General features: G+C 37.4%; 1 protein-coding gene across 2 annotated transcripts in view; it reads right to left on the bottom strand.

The window, feature by feature from the left end:
- Nucleotides 1-6,296: 6,296 nt before the first annotated feature.
- TMEM41B (transmembrane protein 41B) overlaps nucleotides 6,297-20,605 on the bottom strand; it is a 30,397-nt gene continuing 16,088 nt past the window's right edge. For both annotated transcript variants that reach the window (XM_032640772.1, XM_032640771.1), the window contains exons 5-8: nucleotides 12,099-12,192; nucleotides 11,348-11,452; nucleotides 10,069-10,207; nucleotides 6,297-8,652 (exon numbers count right to left, since the gene is read on the bottom strand). In XM_032640772.1, coding sequence (XP_032496663.1) covers nucleotides 8,483-8,652; nucleotides 10,069-10,207; nucleotides 11,348-11,452; nucleotides 12,099-12,192 — 508 coding nt within the window. In that variant the 3' untranslated portion in view covers nucleotides 6,297-8,482. The remainder of the gene's footprint in view (nucleotides 8,653-10,068; nucleotides 10,208-11,347; nucleotides 11,453-12,098; nucleotides 12,193-20,605) is intronic.

Genomic DNA, 20,605 nt, shown 5'->3' on the forward strand with positions numbered 1-20,605 from the left:
GGACTGCATCAACCTTCCCTCTCATCAGCAGAGGTCCTGTACTCAAAGAGCTCATGATTAGTTAAGAGCAAATAGATCTAACTACATCGAGAACACTTAGTCCTTTAACAGCTGTACAAAAATTCCTCATGGAGGAGATTGCCTTGTAGTTTAAGGCTGAGATTCCAAAAGATTATCTTTTTTTTTTGCGGTATGCGGGCCTCTCACTGTTGTGGCCTCTCCCGTTGTGGAGCACAGGCTCCAGACGCGCAGGCTCAGTGGCCATGGCTCACAGACCCAGCCGCTCCGCGGCATGTGGGATCTTCCCAGACCGGGGAACGAACCCGTGTCCCCTGCATCGGCGGGCGGACTCAACCACTGCACCACCAGGGAAGCCCCAAAAGATTATCTTTTAAGATGGTAGATCCTATTAACCGGTATGTCATTTATTTATGTCCAGCAACCGGGCTAACACCTTGTTTTAGTTTCAATTTGTTTGTTAATTCTGCTGTTTTAAGTAGATGATTGTAGCAATTTCAAATAATGACAGTTATATCTTTCCCCTCCAATGTTTACACCTAATATTTCTTTGTCTTTCTTTACAGCATTTGGCCAAGACCTTCAGTATCATGTCAAACTGTAGCAATCACAGCGGGAATCTTTATTTGGTTCCCAATCTTAAAGAGATTGCATCTAAAATTTTCCATTAAGAATGACATTTTGGGGCTTCCCTGGTGGCGCAGTAGTTGATTGGCTTTTTTTTTTTTTTTTTTCTTTTTGCGGTATGCGGGCCTCTCACTGTTGTGGCCTCTCCCGTTGTGGAGCACAGGCTCCGGACATGCAGGCTCAGCGTCCATGGCTCACGGGCCCAGCCGCTCTGCGGCATGTGGGATCTTCCTGGACCGGGGCATGAACCCACGTCCCCTGCCTTGGCAGGTGGACTCTCAACCACTGCGCCACCAGGGAAGCCCGGCGCAGTAGTTGAGAGTCCGCCTGCCGATGCAGGGGACACGGGTTTGAGCCCTGGTCCAGGAAGAACCCACATGCCACAGAACAACTAAGCCCAGGCTCCACAACTACTGAGCCTGCGCTCTAGGGCCCACAAGCCACAACTACTGAGCCTGCGAGCTACAACTACTGAAGCCTAGAGCCCGTGCTCTGCAACAAGAGAAGCCACTGCAATGAGGAACCAGTGCACCACAACCAAGAGTAGCCCCCGCTCACCGCAACCAGAGAAAGCCCATGTGCAGCAATGAAGACCCAATGCAACCATAAATAAATAAATTTATATTTTTTTAAAGTGCTGGAGGCATAATTAATAAGTGGTGCTGATGAATCGAATTCAGGGTGAAGAATAAAGAATGGCTACTAAGTGTTTGGCATAAAAAACTAGATGTATGAATGGAGCCTTTTTTTTTTTTTTAATGGAGCCATTTTTAGGAGGAAGACTGACAGAAGAGCAAAACTGGGAGCTCTCAATTTTAGACATTTAGCACATTCTTATTGGATAAAACAGCATAAAACCCCAAACTAGGCGAGTTCCCAGACAGGATCTTCTGCTACTCTCTGCACCCTCAGAATCGGGTTTCTTTTGTCTCTGTCCCATGCCCTGAGAATGTATATCATCAGATGGGCTTCCTGACTACTTCAGTGTCTCATTTCAGGGTCTCTATCACTGTTAAGGGAGAGGATGTGTATATATGACCTTCAAGCTTTCTGCTCACAGGGATCAATCATTCCAGCTCCTCTCATTTCCCGTTTTCCATTTGTGGCTTTTTGGTTAACTTAAATTCATTTCCCCTTCCTATCAGCATTCCAATTTCTTTAGTCTGGTGGCTGAGTGGAATGGTTACCATTCCAGTGGTAACCCCTGGAATGTGAATGCTGAGCAAATGCCTACAAGATGCAGACAGTTGCACTTTATTCATTCCATTGGCAGTAGCCCGACCTCTATCCTGTTATGAGGCCATTCCAGTGCTTCTGGTTCCTAGCCTCCAAAGGTACCAATGAATATCCTTTTGCTCAAGCCAGAGTTGAGTTTTGTTGTTTGCCATCAATGAACCTTGACTAATAACTAATAACTAAAAATCAGGACATGAGTGCAGTCTTCCCCAAATGCCCAGCTTCTACAACAGTAACAAATGGGTTAGTGTTTCAGCCCCACCCACTCTCCTCCTCCACTCCCCGAATCAAGCAGCCCTTTGTTTTCTCAGAACCTCTCCCAAATATTCCAAAACCTGCTAGGCTTGTTTCGTTTGTAACCAAGCCTTTCCACACATTCACAGCTGAAGCTAATTGATGTCTAGGGCTTCCTTTAGGCAGCACTTCGATCAAAAGGTAAGGAATGTATTTCTTTCCATTGCCCAGAACTTTACTCATTGGGCCTCTGAACTCAGTTCCAGCTCGTTTGAACTGATGCCTCTCTTCCCAACAAGCCTGGCTAGAATTGTTATCTAGAGATAACCAGTGTGTCATCCTGCTTCTCCACCCAAATCTGAGACCTAAGAAAGATGATTCAAGAGTCTCTCAGGCCTTCGGTGGAATCTTAGTTTCTACACTTAAACATCACTAAAAATTGCTTCTATAATGTTTGACTCCAGCTAGACCTGATGTTCCAAAATGTATTTGATAGCACCCTTATCACATGACTTGATGAGAAATCTCCCAAGTCTTCATATAGGTAGAGATTATTTTATTTTTCCTATTTTTTGTGTAGCCATAAACTATAAATTCTGACAATTATCCACATTACCAAATACCTTATATAAGGACTCATGCTTACCACTACACTGACATGGGCATCTGCACCTTTGAGACCACGTATAATTCTTGATGACGACGTATAATTCTAATTTTTTTGTATCAGTCACTACCCCTTCATCATTTCCAGACTTCACCAGGAATTCCAATTTTCCTCTGCAATATCTATCACTATTTCCTTTCAATATTTCTCTAGTTAATAGTAGCCTATGACCTTAGGGCTCTCCAGAGTAACAGAGTCAATAGGAAACATTGATATATATTATATATATTTATATAAAGAGATTTCTTATTAAGGTATCAGCTCATGTGATTACAGAGACTGAGAAATCCCACAATCTACTGTCTGCAAGCTGGAGACCCAGGAGAGTCGGTGGTATAGTTCAAAGGCCTGAGAGCCAATGATGTTGATTCTAGTCCAACTCTGAAGGCCTGAGAACCAGGACTACCATGGGCAGATCAATGTTCCAGTTCAACCATCAGGCAGAGAGTGAATTCAACTTTCCTCTACCTTTTTGTTCCATTCAGGCCCTCAACAGATTGGATGATGCCCACCCACATGCGGGAGGGCAATCTGCTTTACTCAGACCACCAATTCAAATGCTAATCTCTTCTGGAAACACCCTCAAAGACACACTCAGAAATAATGTTTAACCAGCTATTGGGGCATCTCATGGCCCAGTCAAGTCGACACATTAGATTATCCATCACAAACCTTGACTGGTGTTAACATGAATTCCAAAGCAAGCCCCAGAGTGCTGAGCTAGTCACCAGGAAACCATCTCAAAGTTGAAAGTAGGTAGGGGTCTTGATTCAGCACACTATGTCTACCTTGGGCCTGTTAGCTTTCCAGGAAAGAATCCATTTTCTTAAGGAAGTGTAGGTGACGCTGCACAAAAGACCATCTTCCAGACTATAATTTCAGGATGAAGATTCTTATAGATTCACTCTACAGGGTTAAGACAATGCTAAAATGTGACTAGTTTTCCATTTAAAATACACAGACCTGAACAGCGTAATTCCATCTCTCAGCTTCCATAGTTTTACGATTCCAGAGTGGTTTTCAAAAGTCCCCTTAGACTTTCAAGTGGTACTCCAGAACTATCAGTGGCTAACACTGGGTCAATTTCTACTCCCCATCACTCCTTTTTTTTTTTTGAGCACGCCCGCACAGCATGCAGGATCTTAATTTCCCAACCAGGGATTGAACCTGCACCTCCTGCAGTGGAAGCGTGGAGTCTTAACCACTGGACCGCCACCAGGGAAGTCCTTCCTGGCAGTCTTTATCTAACAGTTCAGTCATCATGACAAGAGTACCCACTTGGCACAGCTCCAGATGTTACATGATAGTAAACCTTAGATTAAGGAGCCCAGACAGGCCCCCAAAATATAATATAGGAGTTAGTGAGTTCCCCCACCTTCTATTCTCAAAGTACCATCCCTGATAACTCGAAGTGGTCATCAGACTTGATATTATGACTTCTGTTTTTCATACCAAGTATTTCTAGGATGAAAAGACTCTTCAGAAAAGTCCTTTTAGCCCCCTAAACAATTTCCATTTTACCCTACATCATATTACTAGCAAAGTAACCAAATGGAAATAGCCCTTGTTCTGTTTTCTCAAGTCTTTCATTGCAAATAAAATGGTTAATTTATTTAAATGAGATAGTGTATGTGAAATCTACATCTGGCACTATAAGCTATAAAACAAGCTAGACAGGACTTCCCTGGTGGCACAGTGGTTAAGAATCTGCCCACCGGGCTTCCCTGGTGGCGCAGTGGTTGAGAGTCCGCCTGCCAATGCAGGGGACGGGGGTTCGTGCCCCGGTCCGGGAAGAGCCCACATGCCGCGGAGCGGCTGGGCCCGTGAGCCATGGCCGCTGGGCCTGCGCGTCCAGAGCCTGTGCTCCGCGGCGGGAGAGGCCACAGCATTGAGAGGCCCGTGTAACGCAAAAAAAAAAAAAAAAAAAAAAAAGAATCTGCCCACCAATGCAGGTGACATGGGTTCGAGCCCTAGTCCAGGAAGATTCCACATGCCGCAGAGCAACTGGGCCCGTACACCACAACTACTGAGCCTGCACTCTAGAGCCCGCGAGCCACAATTACTGAGCCTGCGCATCTACAGCCCGTGCTCCACAAGAGAAGCCACTGCAATGAGAAGCCCGCACACTGCAATGAAGAGTAGCCCCCACTCACAACTAGAGAAAGCCCTCACACAGCAACGAAGACCCAACGCAGCCAAAAAATAATAAATTTTTAAAACAACAAAAAAACAAGCTAGACAAAGCAAAGGCTGCTTAATTTAATATTTTTACTTAGAAGGGTCTATTAATGTATCTCATTAATTTCAGAGAATCCTATCATGTCTGAGCTGTAAGGAACCTGGACCTTAGAGCTCACTTAGTCCAGATGAGAAAAATGAGGCCTAGAGCTTAAACAACATCCTCCAAAGTCACCCAGGTAAGGAAGAAAACAGAGAAAGAGCAATAATCAGTAGAGTATTGAAACTGCAGTAAGATCCACCTTAAAACATCAAGACAGGGCTTCCCTGGTGGTGCAGTGGTTGAGAGTCCGCCGATGCAGGGGACATGGGTTCGTGCCCCGGTCCGGGAAGATCCCACATGCCGCGGAGCGGCTAGGCCTGTGAGCCATGGCCGCTGGGCCTGTGCGTCCGGAGCCTGTGCTCCGCAACGGGAAGAGGCCACAGCAGTGAGAGGCCTGCGTACCGCAAAAAAAAAAAAAAAAAAAAAAAGTTGCACATGCATGTCGGGGGAGAGTCCTAGGACCAGTCAGGTGTGAAAAAAGAAACAAGATAATTGGCTAAATGTAAACAAAGACCCGGAAGGGCTGTCCTATATGTGATTTAAATCACCTCTTTATTGCGCTCCTCATTCAGGAAGCCCACACTCCTTTCCAGGCGTCTATTTCTGCCTGGCTTCTGACTTACTGTGCTCCTCCTCATTAGAGGATGCCCATACCCTTTCTCTCTGGGTATTTCTGCCTTACTTCTGTCTTAAACAAACTGCTTCTCTGTGTGCTCTCCCATACATTGTGCTGTCTTTAATAATAAACCTTGTACCTGTTTTTACAGTTTTTGCCTCCTTGAACAAGACATTCTTCCTTTCAAACAGGGGAAAGAGCTAGGGCCACTTTGCTTCTAGCCTCTAGCCCCTGGTGGTCTGGTGGCTACCATTCCTGGTTTTCATCCAGGCTACCTAGGTCCAATTCCTGGGCAGGGAACTAAAATCTCTCTTCAGGACTGCTCACTGCTCTCTCTGAGATCAATTCCTTTATAGAGAAATTATATATATACAGATACTTAAATAAATGTTTACCTGTACTTACTTACCTCTACAATTTAAATTTTAAATGCCTTAAAAAAAAAATTTTAAATGCCTTAAGATTCTCAAAAGCCAACTATAAAAATTAAAGGTTTAAAAAACAATTTCTTTGTTCTTAGAGGTGAAAATGTGCACAGAATTTCAAAAGAATATTTTTATTCAATGAAAGTGTTTTTAAATACAAATACTTCCATGAAATAAATCCCAAGTGCTACATTTAAGTTTTTCAGTACAATTTATTATTCTTACATTTTAATTTACATTTATTAAGTGTTTTATAAATATTACACTCAAAGTAATAGAGCTCCAGAGAGAGGCCATTAACTAAGAGGTGAACAGTCTCAGTGTGTCAACTTCCTAGTTAGCCTGCTCGCCTCCCCACTACACATACTTGCCCTCTGGTGGTTATTACTATGTAGCTGTCTTCAAGATGTGGCTGAAGCTTGAATCTACATCTGACATCAGGCCAAGTCTGTGAATCCATGAATATAGGCCACCAAATGCATTTAGAGTTCAGCCTGCTGAAGGTTCTTTCTTGACAGACAATGATGATGAATGTGGAAAGACTGGCTATTCTCTTGGGAGAAGAAAATATACCTCACCTTAAGTGACAACTACAGTTTTCTAACAGAAAAAATAATCAGCAAAGGGACAGGATCAATGATAAGGATAGGGAAAATACTCTGAGAATAGAGTAAGTACAATATATACATAAGGGAATAGTGAGGCTGCTCCTGAGTCCAAACTCTTATTTTTAAAAGTCTGATAAAAATTTACTCAATTACATTTTATACAGTAATATTTAGTGAGCTTTGTCCAAAAAGGCTATGTTTTGTTTGTAAAAATAACAAAAGCTTTATCACTCAGTCTCTGGTCAATAAGAAAGGAAGAAAACCTTGCTAGAAATAACAATAAATAATTTCACACAAAAGTCCAGGTGACATAAGAATAGTATATTAATTAATATATTTTTTTGTATTTACAATAAATCCATTTGTTAATACTGCGATAGAAAAAATAATCAGTCCACATTATGTAGTAGAAACTGGCTTTGAGGCTGATCATACCTCTCACAATAAAAACATACAAGGATTTCTTCCACAGCTAAAGTACTTTTCAACATGACAGTCTTGGGTGAAGGTAAAACTGACAGAGTACTTTACTCTATGTCCTAGAATCAAGCGATCGAGGCTATTACCGTTAAGCAAGCAGCGAAAAGCTGTTTAGTTTTTCCAGGACTATTTAAATAGTAGTTACCATATGAGAATTTAATTTTACTTTGATATAAAAAGTAAAAATCCTAAATAGGGAAACTGCATTAATCAAAAGCAGCCCCAAACAAAAAAGCCATCACTAGAAATGAAACAAGGCATTCTTATGTATCATGCATAAAAAACAATAATTACATAATACATACTTTAATGACCAGACTAATAAATAAATGAGGTAAATTTTACAGTCATTGGAACAAATAAACTATATTCAACTACTTGAGTGCTGTACTGACACTGCTTTTGTTTCAAAATATAAAGTAACATAATTAATCTAACATCTAAAAACTGCATACTTTGAATGTTTGCTTTTTTGATACCCTTGTGAGATAGTAAAGGGGAACTGTGTAACAAAATATTATCTGAATATAAATTATCAACACCAATATGATACAATTATCATGTCATTGCCATTTTGTATATGCACAGTGGAAATATTTTGAAAGCTAGGAAACAGATGAAAACAGACTGGTCAGAATTTTAAATTTCAGACCAATCCATGATAATCTAGAACAGAAGACAAAAATAAAATTCACTAAATAGATATAACTTGATATCTTTTCCAAATTCAGTAGTCCACTAAGATGCAACTTCAAAACAAGTCTACTACCTCAAAGGTAAAAAGGAAGAAAATGTAAATCTCTTTTGAGCTTTAGTTTTCAAGTTTATGCTCTGAAAGAAGGCTGACATTAGTCAAAACAGCAATACTGTATCTTTGCTTTTGAATTTTGTATTTGCTTTTCCTATTTTAGTTATAGTATGGAATAGAGAGAAAAATATTAAATTATTAAGTCAAGGGTAAGTACGGCCAGTTCATGAAATATATTGAGTTAATCAGTTGGGTCAAGAATTTCCTACTATGCTGCTACATTTATTATCTATAGCCTTGGAATAGTAATTTAGGAGATGTCTATCGTAACTACTGACAGCACTTTTCATGGTATACCAATTTCCATTTTTATTTCTTCTCTCCTTTGCCACTTAAATACATTATTTTAACCACCAGATAGGAAATTTTATTTTACAAATTCCTGTTTCATTTACTGAAGAGGTGATTTAACACATAAACCTGCCAATCCTGAGAGATGATGATGGTGAAGATGATAGGAAAACTAAAACCCAGAGGATTATTCACTCAAATTTCTGCTTTAGTTTTTTTTGGAAGATGGCTGGCAGAATAGAAAGAAGAGCCAAAATCATTAGAACAAATACTGAGTTCCAGGAAACAGCTTCCCCTGCTGTTGTAAGCTGGTACAATGTTGTTCCTGCCTTAATTGCTACAAAAGAGGGAGGTGCAACACCTAAAATAGAAAGTAAAAACATATGGTAAAAAACAATCAATTATTTTTAAAAATTAAAATACTGTGTGTATACAATTTCTTCTAAGAATATAGTGATTTACAATTGGAAGACTTTAATTTAAAGTCCCTCAAGTTTATTTCCATATAAAGAATTCAGTCTTTCATAATCACCGCTTAAGGATAATGAATTTAAAAACCCAAGGAAAGTCTCCAGAAAATAATTTTACAAAACTTATCAACAGCCTTAAAAAATGAATGTGCTATGATGCACCAATTTCAACTTTAGGAAATATTAATGTATATGAACAAAGATCTAGTCTCAAGGATGCTCATCAAAGAATTATAATAATAAAAATCTGGAAACAATCTAAGTCTTCAAAAATAAGATTGAGTAAATTGTCATTCACCCTTGATAGAGTATACTTAAAAATGAGTGGTAGGAAATACTCAGAAATGGAAAGATACTCAAAATATATGAGTAAAAAGAGCAGTTTATACAAAAGCATGGTGGAACAGCCACATTTTATTAAAAGCCAGAACAAATTGGAAAAATTACTTTAGCCAAAGCTGAAGTTAACTTTATCTCTAGGTATTTCATCTGTAAAATAAGGAGACAGTACAAAAATTCTCTCTTCTGATTCTATCAGTGTAATATTATTTTACAAAATCCAAAATTACCCCTGCTAAGATTTTTTTCCCACTTTTATAGAGAACCTAAGATTTTTAAGTTTGTCTATAAATTTTTCTAAAAATAGCAATAAAAAATTAAGTATTATTGTAAAGCTTTAACAGACAGTCAATATTTGAAGAATCTGCTCATTTTGTTGGTATCTAAACAATTCACCTTAAATTTGGAAGAAAAGCAGAATACTCTTATTAAAGAACTATCAGAATTCACAAATATATAAATGAATCTTTACACCCACTGATTAATTTCAAAATTAAGTGTTAGCTCCTTGAAAGCAAGAAACTTCTTGTTCATCCTTGCTTTCCCTCAAACTTTCAGTAATGCCCATAATAAGTTCTATGTTAATAAAAAGATAGGATCAATTTTCTATTGAAAATTAAAGTTCAGTATTTCAGTACCTGATTAGAAGACAAAGGAGAAAGTACTGAAGGCATCTTCAATTTTTTTTTTTCTCTCCACTGAGGGAGAGAATGGAGTTAAAAAGTCCTGCTTAATTCTACATGATTAAAAAAATATCCAGCAGAGAGTGCTCTTGTTTAAAAAAAAAAAATTTAAATCAACACAAACCAACAAACATTTCCGAGCATCTATTTATATGGGCCAGGCTCTGTGCCCACCAGTTATATATGGTGCTGGCATGCCTGCAAAGAGCACAAAATCTAGCCCAGCTGGACACTGCTAGACATGTACACAATGAGTTCTAACACAGCATGAACCAGAGGGCTTACCTAGAAAAGTGCCAATAAAAAAAACTTTCAATGGCACGTTTATCACAGGAGATGTAATATTAATAAACCAGTTAGGCAGAAATGGTGTTATTCTCAAAAATATAATGTAGTTAATGAGATGTTCTCTATGACGTTCAACCTGTCACAAGAAAGAAACAAGTTAGGATCAAGATAAAGCCAAGCCTGAAAATAAACTGATTATAAAATACCTTATTTCAAATTCTTATCCCTGATAGCTCAGCATTTACCCAACAGAAATGATCAAATAAGGAGCTTGAAAATGACAATGAACTGCTTATCAAATGTTCATTACCAGAGCTAAATAACATCAGATGAAAGTTTTTAAGATTGTGCTTATAGTGTAATGTTATACTACTAAAGATGGCTCTACATCAGCCTAGATAATATGGCTCAACAACATTTTAAACCTAAAAAGGCAAAATTAAATTTATAACTATATATAAGATAGATATCAAATGACCAACTTTTTAATGCCTTTAACGTCCTGTAATATAAAGGGCTAGTATAGTACATCAATAAACCTGGCCTCCAATTAAAAATTCAGATAATCTTTATGTTAATGTACTTCACATAAGTGAATTCATTCATCATTGATAGATGAGGTTAAACAAGCATATAGAAACATTTAGCTGACTAAATAAAAGCACTGATTACAGTTTATACTTCCTAGATCTTGCTACACAAATAGTGATTTTGATTTTGGACAAAATGCTTAATTTCTCTTAATTTCCTAACCTGTAAAACAAAGGGGTAAATTTCTAAAATTCCTCTGATTTAATAGTCTGCTTCTTCTGATTCTTTATAAGAATAAGATTCTTAGCAATACTATGCTAGACTTTCCTGGGCAGTAGACCTTCTATTTATCACTGCTAGTCTTTGCAGAGACCCTAACGGAAGATAAGTTCTTCCCACTGATGAAATGCCTTAAAAGAGTTGGCTGATACAAGTTTTTCAGAGACCCACTGACAGCATCCTGCATCAACACAAAACAGGTGAGGTGTCTAAATATATGGATGCCTTTACATTGACACTTTGACTTTTGTGCTCTGATTGAAGTTATTAGGAATAAAGAATTAAGATTACTGTTACAAAAACATCATATTTGAAATAATTAACATTCATTATTTGCCTACCACTTAATTTTCAAAAGATCATTTTTATCAAAGCCCTGAGTCTGAGTTAATTTATGTAGATATTATACACTGACCCCCCAAGTAGCCAAAGAATTACATCAAATAATTTAAAAATACATGTTTACCTGCTGTGACCATTTTACTGCTTTCTCAGTTAGGTATTTATAGACAACTGGCCTCCCAACTAAATAGGAGAGCATATAGCAGAATGAGGCACCGAGTCCAGAACACTACAAAATAACAAGAACTCATAAGCACTTTGTACTTTTCCATCTTATTCACATAGATATATATTCACCTAAGGCAAACCTCAACCAGTTTCTTTCTTTTGGGGTATGGGGTGGATACTCTGCGTAACATCTCTTGAGCAGAGCAGAAGAACCCATCTGATCTAGCCCTTTCTCTGACCAAATTATAACTAAAATGAGACCAGCTAAAACAAACTGGCACTTGTGATTAAACTTAGTGACTATATCCAAATAGTTAATGTTAGCCATTAGCCTATGAATAAAACTTCAAGAGCAATATTTTTTCAATTCCTATGCTTGAAAACACCACCTCCTGCCATGGGACTTAACTCCTTGGGCCCACCAACATTCTTGGACTATTTGAATTACAAAACAGTATAGAAAGCAAAGGCTAGAACAGAGCCTATAAATGCAATTAAGTCTATGATAACCCTGTTCTAGAAAAATGCCAAACTATAACATTTCCTTACGGAGGGACTTAACAGATATTACTGTAACATTAACCCCCCTTTAAAACTAATAAGTCTATGCTTCCAGAGACTAATGGGACTAGGATGCCATCTGCATTCCCATCATTCTATTTAAAGTTATTTCTTTCTAGTCTCCCGATTCCATTTTATATACTTACCAAACAAACAAGAAATAAGGCTAGTGGAAAGGGATAAAGAAACCCTGAGAGTATACTGAGAAATATAGAGCCTGGAATAGCAAATGTTTGCAAGCTGTTAACTTCTAAGTTAAGGATTAAAACATAATTAAATGAATTTTTAAACCACAAATCCAACAATCCAGAAAAAAAGTATCAATACAGAAATTAGATGTTAATAAGATTATATCCATATTTCAGTATTAAAAAAAAGTAAAATTATACCCAAAGTTTAAAAAATACATGATTCTACAGCTGCAATACCTTTATAACCATTTACTAACATTATCGTAAATCAATGCTAATTAGAGTGTGTTACTAAGAGAAAACAAAGACAAATACTGAATGTGTACCAGATAGAGAGGAACTGGGCACTTTAGGGTAAGGGGGTGGGGGGGGACGCAGGGCAGAAAAAAAGAAAGAGAACAGAAGTCTTCAGTAATCTTGTAAATGACATGCTTCTCTAATGCACTGGATTTTTTTTTTTTTTTTAAAGGGCTCTTTTTTAAAAAAATTTATTTATTTTTGGCTGCATTGGGTCTTCATTGCTGGGCGCAGGCTTTCTCCAGTTGTGGGGAGCGGGGGCCACTCTTCGTTGCAGTGTGCGGGCTTCTCATTGCGGTGGTTTCTCTTGTTGTGGAGCACGGGCTTCAGTAGTTGTGGCACGTGGGCTCAGTAGTTGTGGCACGTGGGTTCAGTAGTTGTGGCTTGCAGGCTCTATAGTGCAGGCTCAGTAGTTGTGGCGCACAGGCTTAGCTGCTCTGTGGCATAGGGGATCTTCCCAGGCCAGGGCTTGAACCCGGGTCCCCTGCATTAGCAGGCGGATTCTTAACCACTGCGCCACCAGGGAAGCCCTTAATGCACTGGATTTTTACTCTCAAATATTTTTAGGAAACATGATTTCTATGGAAATACAGGTACAATATAATGTATAATTACTATTTCTAATTTAACTTTTGGACATTTACTTCAACTTACTACTCATTTAAAAAAGAATAAGGGTTACAAAATATAGTAAAAGTCACAAATCTTATTTTTAAAACAGAATTATGTTTTTTTCCTGCGTCTCTCTAGTTCCTAGTTTTGGCCTGGACCTCTGCATCACCCATAACGTGATTTACTTGTAAGACAGACTGAGTGAATTCCTTCAACATCTCTCCCTTCTACTTTAAAATTTCTATCTTTACCCATCCTTCCTTTTTTCCTCTAGTTCCCACTTTACTCTTGTTTTCATTTCAATCTCCTTCTTCCTGAGTTCTTTTATCTTTAACTTCTTGCTCTTGCACAGATCCTTTCTGTATAAAACCACTCACACTAAAGAAAACCTAGGCTTTTCCTTGAGCAAGGTATCCTATCCAGTTACTGCCTCTCATCTTCACTGCCTCCCTTGCAACCTGGCTTAACCATCCCTCACTCTACTGAAACCCCCTCCTGGACAAAAGTAATGACTTTTTCTCAGTAGGAATTTTCTATTGACCCTTGCATAGGATTAAACATCCTTCAGTGTAAAACTCACCTCCAGTGAACTGTATTTTTCTTCTGTGTTACAGATCATTACTTCTCTAGTTTTTCACTTCTCCTCACCCTCAAACCTGAGATTTCTCTAACATTCTGTTAGCTAATCTCTCACTTTTCTTTGCTAAATTCAGTCATTTCCATGTATATGGATGTACACATGGCTTCAAGCATATGGTGACAGATAGATAGATAGATAGATGATAGATAACTTTGAATTCTCTATCTCTGATTCAACTTTTCTAATCAAATACCAGTCTCAAATTTCCCAGCAGTCTACTGGATGCCTCCATTAAAAATTTAAACTTAGTTATTTCAGGGCTCTTTGGAATCTTTTAATGGAAAGTCTCAAACACATATGAAAGTAGAGAAACTAGTATTATGATGCCCTATATTCCCATATACAGCTTCAACAATTAACATACAACCAATCTGGTTTTCTCTATATCCTTTACCTTTGATTATATTGAAGCAAATCCAAGACATATCATTACATGTACAACTACATTAATACCTTTAAAAGATAAGGATTTCTTTTCTTTTTAACACAACTATAATACCATTGTCAGAGATTAATTAACCAAAATTCCTAACTATCATAAGTAGCTATTGAGTGTGCTCACAGTTTCCAAGAGTCTTAATTTTTTTTTTTTTGGACAGCTCGTTTGTTCAAATCAGGACAAAAAAGGTCCACACATGGTATTTGCTCTCCACAGCACTTAACTACAGGTTTGGTTCTTTTTTTGGTCTTGTAATTTACTTGTTGAAGAAACTGGGTCATTTGCAGGATTTAACAATTTTTGAACTTTGCCTATTGTATCCCTTAGGGTGGTTTAATATGTTCTTTTGTCATTTTTTTAAAATTAATTTTTATTGGCATATAGTTGATTCCCAATGTTGTGTTAGTTTCTGCTATACAGCAAAGTGAATCAGTTATACTTCTACCTATATCATTCCGCTGTCATTTACCTTATAGTGTTAACAAAGCCATTCTCTCTGCATGGGGATATAATTTGACCTTAACTTTCCAGCTTTGTATAGATTTGTATTTCTTTTCTCTAACACTGAAAAATCTTGGTTCTTAATGTCATAAACATAATTAGCTATTTCCTTTACATACTATTAAGTATATATATATACACACATATATATATATACACACATGTGTGTGTATATATATACTAGATACATTAATATCACATATTTTAAAATTTCAGAATATAGCAACTGAAAATAGTTTAAGATTTCTTTCAAATCTTTTGTCCTTAAGATTTATCCCAGAAGGGACACACAGCCAAATTACTTTTTTCAAGGAAACAATTTGAAATAATTCTTCTAGATAGTCAAATCCCCATCAACTCAATATATTGTTAAATTTCTTTCATTTTGCTTTAGATTGTTTAATTTTTTAAAATTTTGTTAAAATATACATAACATAAAATTTACCATCTTAACCATTTTTAAGTGTATGGTTCAATAACATTAAGTACTTTCACACTGTTGTGCAAGCAATCTCCAGAACTCTTCTCATCCTGCAAAACTGAAACTCTATACCCCTTAAATAACATTCCCCCTCCCGCCTCCCCCAACTCCCTGACAACCATCCTTTAACTCTCAGCCTCTATGAATTGGGCTACTCTAGGTACTTCATGTAAGTGGAATCATATAGCATATCTTTGTGATAGGCTTAGTTTGCTTAGCATAATGTCCTTAAAGTTCATCCATGTTGTAATATGTTTCAAAATTTCCTTCCTTTTTAAGGCTGAATAATATTCCATTGTATGTATATACCACACTTTGTTTCATTCATCCATTAAAGGACACTTGAGTTGTTTCCGCCTTTTGGCTACTGTGAATAATGCTGCTATGAACATGGGTGTGCAAGTATCTCTTGAGACCCTGCTTCCAATTCTTTCAGGTATACACCCAGAAATGGGACTGCTGAATCTTATTTTTAATTTTTTGAGGAAATGCCATATTGTTTTTCACAGCAGCCAAACCATTTTATGCTCCTATCAACAGTGCACAGGGATTTCAATTTCTTCATATCCTCGCCAGCACTTGTTACTTTCTGCGGTTTTTTTTCTTTTTGATTAGTAGCCATCCTACTAACGGGTGTAAGGTTACTTTAGATTTTTAACATTTCCGTTTCTTTTTTCAATTTGATTTAATTGGTTTTATAATTACATGAAATATTTACTTGGTTCTAAAGTCAAATCTATACAATAAAATACACTTAGAGAAGTTTCACTTCCATCCCTGTTTCATCTCTCTCCATAGGTAAACATTTTTATTCGTTTTTAAAAATATCCTTTCTTTTGTCATCCACAGCTCAAAAGTCCTCAACGACTATCCAATACCAAATCAATATTCTATATTCCTTAGCCTGTACTCAAACTTCTCTACAATCTGAGTGCAATGTCTAGCCTACCTTCCTAAACTTATTTCTCAAATCCTCCCCTTCTCACACCCTATATACCAACAAAACTGGACTGCTGATCACTTCCTAACTGCCCTGTGCTTATAAGCTCTGATCTAGACTTGCTTTGTCTAGAATGACTATACCGTATCTCTACCCATAATTCCCATTATTCCAGATGGAAATAGTTGTTTTCGTTTTGAATGCTTAAAACACTAGATTGTATTCAGCATATAATTAGTACTTTATGGTTAAATGGATGAAAGCTAAAGTTAAAATAAGTAATTATAATGTAAAAAGTAATTAACATACAAGAGTTTGAAATAGGTATTACCAATGAAAGTACTAGTACTGCACTGCTGAATACAATGGCTACTAGCTACATGTGGCTGTGGGGAAGAGACACTAAAATGTGCCAGGTCTGAACTGAGATGTGCTATGAGTGTGAAATATACACATTTTAAAGAGTTGGTACAAAAAAAAGAATGTGAAATAGTAATAATTTTTATGTGGTTTCATGTTGAAATGATATTTTTGACATTTCAGTTGAAGTAAAATGTATTAAAATTAATTAAAATGAATTTATTCTTACTTTCCTTAATGTGCTAACTAGAAAATTTTTAAACTGCATGTGGCTCACATTATACTTCTATTAATGAGCGCTGTACTTATTATACGCCCAAAGATATGTCTTCTCTTTTGTTCACTGAGTTTAAAAAGTACCTTTTTAACACTCAGAGCTTAAGGTTCCAGAGTGTAAAATAAATAGAAAATTATAAGAAAATATATAGATTTAACAAATTATCCTATAAAAAATCTAAAACAGGGGCTTCCCTGGTAGTGCAGTGGTTAAGAATCCACCTGCCAATGCAGGGGACACAGGTTCGATCCCTAGTCCGGGAAGATCCCACATGCCATGGAGCAACTAAGCCAGTGCGCCACAACTACTGAGCCTGCACTCTAGAGCCCACAAGCCACAACTACTGAGCCCACGTGCCACAATTACTGAAGCCCACATGCCTAGAGCCCAAGCTCCACAACAAGAGAAGCCACAGCAATGAAGAGTAGCGCCCACTTGCCGCAACTAGAGAAAGACGTGCAAAGCAACAAAGACCCAATGCAGCCAAAAATAAATAATAAATTAATCTTTTAAAAAATCTAAAACAATGCAGAATCACTACAATACCTTAATTATTAAGCAAATAGTAACCATATGCAATAAATCCTGCTGAATTGACAATATTAACCAATGATTCATTTAAAATTGAAAAATTTAAACCAAATGTATTTTATAACAATAAACCTATTCCTATCTTTTAAAAAAATATTTAATTAATTTATTTGGTTGTGCTGGGTCTTAGTTGTTGCATGCACGTGGGAGCCAGTTCCCCGACCAGGAATCAATCCCGGGCCTCCTGCACTGGCAGCGTGGAGTCTTAACCACTGCACCACCAGGGAAGTCCCTATTCCTATACTTTTAATTCACTTTCTACAAGTCACTTTCTTTTTTTCTACTAATTTACATATGGATATTAAGACAACTAGGCTACAACATTTATTCTGCCATAGATGGTCTAGATTCACTTATGCTAACTGGCTCTCTGGCCCTGTGGGTGGGTATCCCCTTTATCCCTCAGCTATGAATCCTTCCAAAGCTAGGGGGCAAAATAGGGCAGAAAAAGACAACTTTCCAAAGTAAATAGAAACTATATGCCTCATTCACAAAATGTTCACAAAAACCTTATAAAAGACAAATGAAAGGGCTTTTTTTTTTTTTTTTTATGGTACGCAGGCCTCTCACTGCTGCGACCCCTCCCGCTGCGGAGCACAGGCTCCGGACGCACAGGCTCAGCGGCCATGGCTCACGGGCCCAGCCGCTCTGCGGCATGTGGGATCCTCCGGGACCGGGGCACGAACCCTTGTCCCCTGCATCGGCAGGCGGACTCCCAACCACTGCGCCACCAGGGAAGCCCTGGGGAAAATATTTTTTATGGTTAAAGTTTATAAATGCAAAATAACCTACAAGCCTAACACTTCGGTTTTTACAGATAAGTGATGAAATGGGAAGTAGGAAAAGGCAGCAGGTGTGAATTTCTTAGAACAGTCAGTATATAATTAAATTACTTTACAAATAACTGTTCCAAAGAACTGTGGAGAGACAGGTGCATAATAATCATTCTTCAAATTACCCCCAAATTTGAATTTTTCTAATAAATAGGGAGGATAATGACAAAGTGCCCACACATAGCACACTACCTAAATATAAATGTTATCTTCACCAGCTGGGTAAAGGAGTAATGTTTGTATTAGCAGCAAAAGCTATTATAACCGTACTTGTCACTAAGTTGTTTATGCCAGGAATAACTGGTCCAATGTGTTTTAAGTATACACTCAAAACATCTGCATAAGGAGGTAAATACAGGAACATCTATATGTTAAATACATAATATCTAATCCAATAAAAATCTAAGAAAATAAAATGCTATTGAATTTTATGAGAAAAAAATTTTAGCTGAAAAGTCCAACAAACCAAAAGAAATTCAGGAAATAAGAGAGGAAGCAAGAATCGAAATATTTTGAGAGAATTAACAAAATAATTAATATGCCTTTTAGAAAGCTGATTTGGAAAAGAAAAATGATTACCTTTACAACATCAAGAGTTAATGTCGACATTTCTCCAAAGAAGATATACAGATTGCCAACAAATACATGAAAGGATGTTCAACATCACTAATTATTAGAGAAAGGCAAATCAAAACTACAATGAGTATCACCTCACACCAGTCAGAATGGCCATCATCAAAAAATCTACAAACAATAAATGCTGGAAAGGGTGTGGAGAAAAGGGAACCCTCTTGCACTGTTGGGGGGAATGTAAATTGATACAACCACTATGGAGAACAGAACAGAGGTTCCTTAAAAAACTAAAAATAGAACCACCATACGACCCAGCAATCCCACTACTGGGCATATACCCTGAGAAAACCATAATTCAAGAAGAGTCATGCACCACAATGTTCATTGCAGCTCTATTTACAATAGTCAGGACATGGAAGCAACCGAAGTGTTCATCAACAGATGAATGGATAAAGAAGCTGTGGCACATATATACAATGGAATATTACTCAGCCATAAAAAGAAATGAAATTGAGTTATCTGTAGTGAGGTGGATGGACCTAGAGTTTATCATACAGAGTGAAGTAAGTCAGAAAGAGAAAAATAAATACCGTATGCAAACACATATATATGGAATCTTAAAAAAAAAATGTTCTGATGAACCTAGGGGCAGGACAGGAATAAAGATGCAGATGCAGGGACTTCCCTGGTGGTGCAGTGGTTAAGAATCCGCCTGCCAATGCAGGGGACACTGGTTTAAGCCCTGGTCCGGGAAGATCCCACATGCTGTGGGGCAACTAAGCCCATGCACCACAACTACTGAGCCTGCGCTCTACAGCCCGCGAGCTACAACTACTGAGCCCACATGCCACAACTACTGAAGCCCACGTACCTAGAGCCCGTGCTCCACAAGAGAAGCCACTGCAATAAGAAACCTGCACACCACAAGGAAAAGTAGCCCCCACTCACCACATCTAGAAAAAGCCTGTGCATAGCAATGAAGACCCAACACAGCCATAAATAAATTAATTAATTAAATAAATTAAAAAGATGCAGACGTACAGAATGGACTTGAGGACACAGGGAGGGAAAAGGGTAAGCTGGGACGAAGTGAGAGAGTGGCATTGACATATATACACTACCAAATGTAAAATAGATAGCTAGTGGGAAGCAGCTGCATAGCCCAGGGAGATCAGCTCCATGCTTTGTGACCACCTAGAGGGGTGGGATAGGGAGGGGATATGGGGATATCTGTATACATATAGCTGATTCACTTTGTTATACAGCAGAAACTAACACAACACTGTAAAGCAATTATACTCCAATAAAGATGTTTTAAAAAAAAAGAGTTAATGTCTTTCATTAACCGAGAAGATTTGGAAAATACGTTGGATTAGAATAAAAGATACAAAAATTAGAAATTAACATCCACAAATTGGAAGGCTAATCACCAGTTGCATAGGCAGTTTGAAAATATGTAGAAAGAATAAAGCAATTTTCCTGCCTAGTTAAAATACAACATATATTTCTATATAAAACAAAGAAATACATACTAAGAACTGTCAAAAAAAAATTCATATCCTTTACATGACTAGTTACTCTCATAGGATTTTTTACCAAGAAAACCATCAAATGGAAGAAAAATCATAACACAACATCTAGAAAAGCAAAAATTAAATACAAATTATATCTTCAAACCTAAGGGAATTTTTTTTAATTTATGGTATGGTGATTATTAATTCAAAATTATTATTTAAATTAAGACAATCAATTAACTAATAAAATAATCCTACATAAAATGATTATCTTGAATAATACAAAGGAAAGAAAATGTTTATAACTGAAATAAGCAGAAAATAGAAAAACTGGTAATAAATATTCAGAAATGACAACTGACTTGAAGAGAAAGGATTAAAGTGAGAATTTTTTCATTCTCATT

Source organism: Phocoena sinus, chromosome 8 (assembly GCF_008692025.1).
Source record: "Phocoena sinus isolate mPhoSin1 chromosome 8, mPhoSin1.pri, whole genome shotgun sequence".
Lineage (NCBI taxonomy): Eukaryota > Metazoa > Chordata > Mammalia > Artiodactyla > Phocoenidae > Phocoena > Phocoena sinus.